Here is a 6,359-nt window from a genome sequence, read left to right on the forward strand (position 1 = left end):
GACACATGACAGCTAAATGCAGTGTGTGGTCCTGGATTAGATCCTAACTGGAAAAGAAATTCTTATAATGAACATTGTTTGAACAACTGGTAAAAGTTGAGTATGGACTGTATTACATAATTATGTTTCACATAATAATATTACAGCAATGTTGAATTTCCTGGTTTTGTATTTGTATTGTGGTAATGTAAGATAATTTCCTTGTTCTTAAGAAATACCCACTGGAGTATTTAGAGGTCAGTGGATGTGATGTCTGCAACTTACTCCAAATGGTTGAGAAAAAAAAATGTGTACACAGCACAAATGTGGCAAAATGTTAACAACTGGGGAATGTGGGTGAAGGATATCAGAGTTCTCTGTACTATTATTGCAGCTTTTTTCTAAGTTTAAAATTATCCTCCCCCCCCAAAAAAAAGTTGTATGTTTTTAAATAATTTTTCTTCTGGTTCCTTTCTGGATGCTTAAAAAACGTATTTCCCTTCCTCCTCTCACTCTCAGTCTGGGGCTCTTATTGGAAAGAATTTATATAATCTCAAACTTTACTGGTGATATGAGTAGGGGGAGATGGGAATTAGTCTCACTTACAATGGGAATGAAATGACTGGGGCACCAGCTCTTCGAGCAGTTAGAGAAGAAATGCTGCTGTTCTGGTTTGTTGCAGGGTCTGTATTGGCTAACGTGCCCTGGTTTGAGGTCTGCCTCACCTCCCTCGTCCTGGAGGGTGATGGGATCATTTTAGTCACAGGAACCTTGTCATCATTATTTCATCTTAATTTGGTAACTGATAGGAAAGGGGAAAATCACAAAGGTGGCAAGAGGGACATGTATCCACATTGTATAGCAACTCCTACCCCCTTAAAAGGCCAGGCGATGCGAATGTGTGTGGAATCTCTAACATAGATGGATCTGTCAAGCTCACTGAGACCATTTTCTTTCTTTTCTTTTTCAAATTTATTTAATTTATTCATTTTTGGCTGCATTGGGTCCTCGTTGCTGCATGGAGGCTTTCTCTAGTTGTGGCGAGCAGGGGCTACTCTTGGTTGCGGTGCACGGGCTTCTCATTGCACTGGCTTCTCTTGTTGCAGAGCACGGGCTCTAGGCGCACGGGCTTCAGTAGTTGTGGCACATGGGCCCAGTAGTTGTGGCTTGCAGGCTCTAGAGCACAGGCTCAGTAGTTGTGGCGCACGGGCTTTGTTGCTCCGCGGCATGTGGGATCTTCCTGGACCAGGGCTCAAACCCGTGTCTCCTGCATTGGCAGGCAGACGCTTAACCACTGTGCCACCAGGGAAGCCTGAGACCATTTTCTTAGTTAAATACTTTGCGTTGGACTACTGTGTGGTTAAATTTCTTTAATATCTAGAACAATGCTAGTATGATACAGAAAAGCAGTCCAGTCCCCACATCCTTTGCTGTGATTCCAGTATTTACAGTAGACAATGGGATTTTTCTCTCCAGAGATTAGGTACAGATTTCACAATGACAAAGAGCCAAACATCAGCATCACCCTGAAAAGACATTCACCAAAGGAGCAAAGCAGAGACCAGGAATGCTGACGAAATGCTTTAACCAAAAATTGTACTGAAAACAGATTCCTCGACAAGCCATCAAATTCACAGCAAGGAGAAACAAACCACAATATTAGCAACATAGCAGTGTCCAACAGGCAACTAATCAAAGCTGCACACAGTGTACCACAAACAGAGCTTTGGAGATGGGGCATAAGAAGGCCTAAGATCCAAAGTCAGTCCACACCCTACCCATCCACCCATCAGGCCCCTGTAGTTTACAGTTGGATCTGTTCATTCTGAGGACCCCACCAGAGGCCCTATTCTAAAGAAGTCTAGTTTCCCCTAGTAGTTTGGGGCATTCTTTTTGTCTTTGTCAAGGGGCATAGGTAGTCTGCATAACTGGTTGCCTCCCAAAGCCTGTGATGTAGGAGGCATAGGCCTCTCAATTAATTTCACAAAAGACAAAAAAGGCTTAGTTCTAGGCAGTTGTGGAGTGAGAAAAATGTGCCTCCACCAGCCCACCCCCTCAGTTCTGTGTTCTTTTGTTTGAATTAGGTTGTATCTCTCTCTACTGTGAACAGTGAGTGAGCTCAAAGTGCTATTCTCTTGGAGGGATTTTCACTTTTGTCAAAGCCTTAAACTAAAAAAATCAACTTTATCCAGAGCTTATGAAGCCACATGCTGTTGGCATCTTGTAGACCTGGGAGTCTCTGTCTTGGAGAATTGAGCCAGTTAATATTCTCTACCAAATTCTTGGTGGATGTCAACCTGCCCTTCATAAAGCCTCAGCAGCTACGTTGCTTCAAAGATGTTCCATCTCAACATCAAGTCCCTACAGGGCTGGAGAGGCCTGGGTTTCCACTTCCCTGAAGTGTCCTTGGTACTCTGTAGAAGAGGCCAATTCACTCTTCAGTGGAAAGCTTGAAACTCTCCTATACTCAAGTACATACTGAATTCCCAGGACAACTAAACCAGCTATTTTTACATCCCCTTAGCAAACGAGGCTGAAAAAGAACTAGCCCACATTAGGTGAAAAGAAGTCCAGAGATTTTTATATACAACTGCAGATGTAATTAACAGGTTAAATAATGAGTTTCTGTCTGACAGGAGTGTTTCATCTTTAAAATCCTTGTTGTATGCTATACTGCTGCTTTCTTTGTGGACTGTTCATTAATTTTATGCATTATTGTATTGTTTTGATTTCTTGCACATTGGTTTATTTTCAGAATTATCGAAGAAACCTCTTAGATTTGGTTTGTTTATATACGCAGAGATTTCAATTAAAATTTGGTTTTTGGATAATCCTGATATTTAAATGTATGTTGATAACTTTTATTTTTATACATTATTGTGGCCTACATTTTGTTTTTAAAGAGAACATGGTCATTTTTAATGACCATAGCCAGCATTACTGGACCTCAACTGTATTTTTCTGGGCTTCTCATTTTTGTGAATTTGGAGAGGAATTTGGAGAGGAATGACTAAGTCAGTCATTTCTTTTTTTTCTTTAATAAATTTATTTATTTATTTATTTATTTCTCTAGTTGTGGTGAGCTGGGGCTACTCTTCATTGTGGTGTGTGGGCTTCTCATTGTGGTGGTTTCTCTTGTTGTGGAGCACGGGCTCTAGGCGCACGGGCTCAGTAGTTGTGGCACGCGGGCTCAGTAGTTGTGGCTTGCGGACTCTAGAGCGCAGGCTCCATAGTTGTGGCGCACGGGCTTAGTTGCTCCGCGGCATGTGGGATCTTCCCGGACCAGGGCTCGAACCCGTGTCCCCTGCATTGGCAGGCGGATTCTTAACCACTGCACCACCAGGGAAGTCCAGTAAGTCATTTCTGAGCCATGATTTGGAGGACCTATTTTTTTTTTAAAAGAGCCTTTCCCCTGCTGTCCCTCTAAATAGCACTTCTGGCTGGAGACAGCACAGTGACCTGCTTGTGCCTGGGTGTGAATTGGGGGTCTGGATGAGGGCCTGCAAAAGGGCCTGGAAGAAGTTCAAAAGCATGGAGTGAAACCAAATTTGTTTTGCACATTTTGCCTCAGGTTTGCCTTGTGAAGAGATTAGAAAGTAAGACCTCTGAGAATAATTTAAGAGAACCATGATTAAACAGACTGGAGAAGGTCTTTACCCAGTGAAGAGCTAATACAATTAGTCTTCCTAAGGACAGAGCATAAATAAATGGGTTCAAAGGGCACCAACTACAATACATAATATTTGTTTACATAAAAGGAAAAAAATCCCCACTGGTAAAAACAAAATAACTGACTGTGGAGACCTGATCACTTTTATTAGTAGAATAGAGGCTTCTCTGTAGGACTGGGTGTGATCAGGTTCCAGTGTCCTTTCAGACCCAGGTCTCTGAGAGGAAGGGTGGCTCTGTGGGGACCGGCCTGGCCTCAGTGGGTACCAGGAATTGGCATCAGTTGTGAAAAGGAAGAGGAAGAGCTTTGCTCAGATGTAGGGACAGGAAAACATACCACAGTACGGAACACATAATAGCTGCATAATAAATACTGATCAGTTTATAAAGAAATAGAATCTTAGAAGCCAGTTGAATCTCACTCTTGTTAACAGGTGACACTGACTTACATTCTCCTGGTTCTCACAGAAATGAGACAACTTCAGAGACACATACATACTGCACAACACTCTGTGACAGGTTTCCACCGGTCCTGCTGTTGCCCACAGAAGGTTGGACAGGAACTCCCTCAGTTGTTGTTCACTGTGACCAAGTGCCCCTCCTTCTGTGAAGGGTCATGAGTCTGTCTCTTTACTTTGGTGGCAAACACTCCAGCAGCATCAGGCGACCCTGGTCATGGATAAGAATCATTCAATTTGGCAGCAACTGTGGCAGCTGTGACTCTTTCCTTTTAGCGACGGACCTCGAGGCTTTCCATGTCCTCAGGGACTCAAAAGGTCTTTTTGAAAAGTAAACCAGAATCAGTTCACCCATCCTCAGAGGACCTTGACCACGGTCATTCTTCTGAGGGGAGTCGTTACTTTTCAGGGGAGCTTGCTGTTCCCCTGCCAGTACAATTTCTCTTCCACTTTTTTCTTTTTCCATCGGCAGAGAAGCAGCATCTTAAAGGTCTTCCTGAAGGTTCTGTTGCAGAGGGCATAGCAAATGGGGTTGACAGTGCTATTGACGTAGCACAGCCAGTAGCCCAAGTGCCACAGGGTGACTGGGACACACTTGTCGCAGAAGGTGGAAACCAGGACCATGATGTTGTAAGGAGTCCACGTGATGATGAAAGCCAGGAGAATTGCACTCAGGGTCTGGGCTGCTTTCCTCTCTTTGACGAGGACCATCCTCTTTCGTTTGGTCATCTGATGGCTGAGATTGGGATCAAGGCCTTTCGTCGAAGGGTCCTTGGACACCGGGAAGGAGCAGGGCATGATTTTCACATTGCGACAGCCGTTGTTGGTATCCTGGGTCCCATCAGCTTTCACCACCAATCGGAACTTATAGGCCATGCACTTCTGACTCTTGGGTTGATGAGCAGCAGCTGGAGACAGGAAGTATTTTTGGGTGTCATAGTCATTTTTTTCAGTTTGAGCATTCACAAAAGTTTCCTTGGTCTCTTCAGCACTGAATTCTTCCCTTGGGCTTTCCTTGGCCTGACTCTTGTAGACCACTTGAAAGACAGGGTCAGTGGTGGGCTTGTCCTCATCTTCTGAGGAGGGGTAGCTGCTGCAGGTGGTTAGCTGCTCGGCTTTGGCCCACTCAGTGCTCGGGCCAGTGGCTCGGGATGGCTTCGCAGTGACGGAGGTGCTCCTGCAGGAGGATGACCAGGAGGCTTGGTTCCTTTCCCTCTGGGCCAGTGTGGGCTGGGGGCAGCTAAAGCAGGACGTGAGCAGAGCCTCCTGAGCTGGCTTTCTCTTCTCAGTTTCAGCCACGCAGTCAGAGCCCTGGAGGTCGGCCAGGTCCTTGGTTCGCTTCTCTGTTTCCCGGTAGATTCGGCAGTAGAGGATTGTCATGACAGAAACAGGGATGTAGAATGCAGCAATGGCAGTGCCAAAAGTGATGGTGGGCTCCGAGAGGAACTGGATCTGGCACTCGTCTGGTGGGACCGTCCGCTCCCCAACCAAGTACTGCCAGCAGAGGATCGCTGGGGCCCAGAGGATGAAGGAGATCAGCCAGGCCAAGCCAATCATGATGCCAGCCCTCTTTGGGGTACGCTTGGCCCGATACGTCAGGGGTCTTGTGATAGAAAAGTATCGGTCAAAACTGATCACCAGAAGGTTCATGACAGAAGCATTGCTGGCCACGTAGTCCAGTGCAAGCCAAAGGTCACAAGCCAGACTCCCGAGAGCCCAGTGTCCCATGAGGATGTAGGTAGTGTAGAGGTTCATGGAGAAGATCCCAATGATGAGATCTGCACAGGCTAAGCTGAGCAGGTAATAGTTGTTAACTGTCTTCAGCTGACTGTTGACTTTGAAAGAGATCATGACTAAGACGTTGCCCACAATGGTGATCAAGCTCACCACAGCTGTCACAGCTGCGATGGTGATGACTTCCCACAACCTGTGGCGTTCCAAAGGCTGGTGATTCACTGGGGTGCCATTGACGGTAGTAGCATTGTGGTAAGATTCCCCTTCCATCCTGGTGCAAGAGTCTACATTAGGAGTAAGTCTTAGGTTCTAGACTGTTCTCTTTTCGATCTCACTTCTTCTGGCCAGTTTCTGGAAGAGAGGGAAATACATTAGCTCTACTCACCAGCATGAATTTCTTTCCCACTCATTGTTTATAATTTCTAACAGAACGTTAAATGTGGTCCCACACCTATTCAGAGCAAGATGTTGAAATCTCTAAAGTTTAGATAACACTTTTTATAAAGGCATCTCCTCCCT

General features: G+C 45.3%; 1 protein-coding gene across 1 annotated transcript; it reads right to left on the bottom strand.

Moving 5' to 3' along the window:
• Positions 1–4,511: 4,511 nt before the first annotated feature.
• Positions 4,512–6,110, bottom strand: LOC137759247 (muscarinic acetylcholine receptor M5). Its single transcript, XM_068535260.1, has one exon. The coding sequence runs from the start codon at positions 6,108–6,110 to the stop codon at positions 4,512–4,514; it is 1,599 nt and encodes a 532-aa protein (XP_068391361.1).
• Positions 6,111–6,359: the final 249 nt, after the last annotated feature.

This window comes from Eschrichtius robustus, chromosome 1 (assembly GCF_028021215.1).
Source record: "Eschrichtius robustus isolate mEscRob2 chromosome 1, mEscRob2.pri, whole genome shotgun sequence".
NCBI classification, from domain to species: Eukaryota; Metazoa; Chordata; class Mammalia; order Artiodactyla; family Eschrichtiidae; genus Eschrichtius; species Eschrichtius robustus.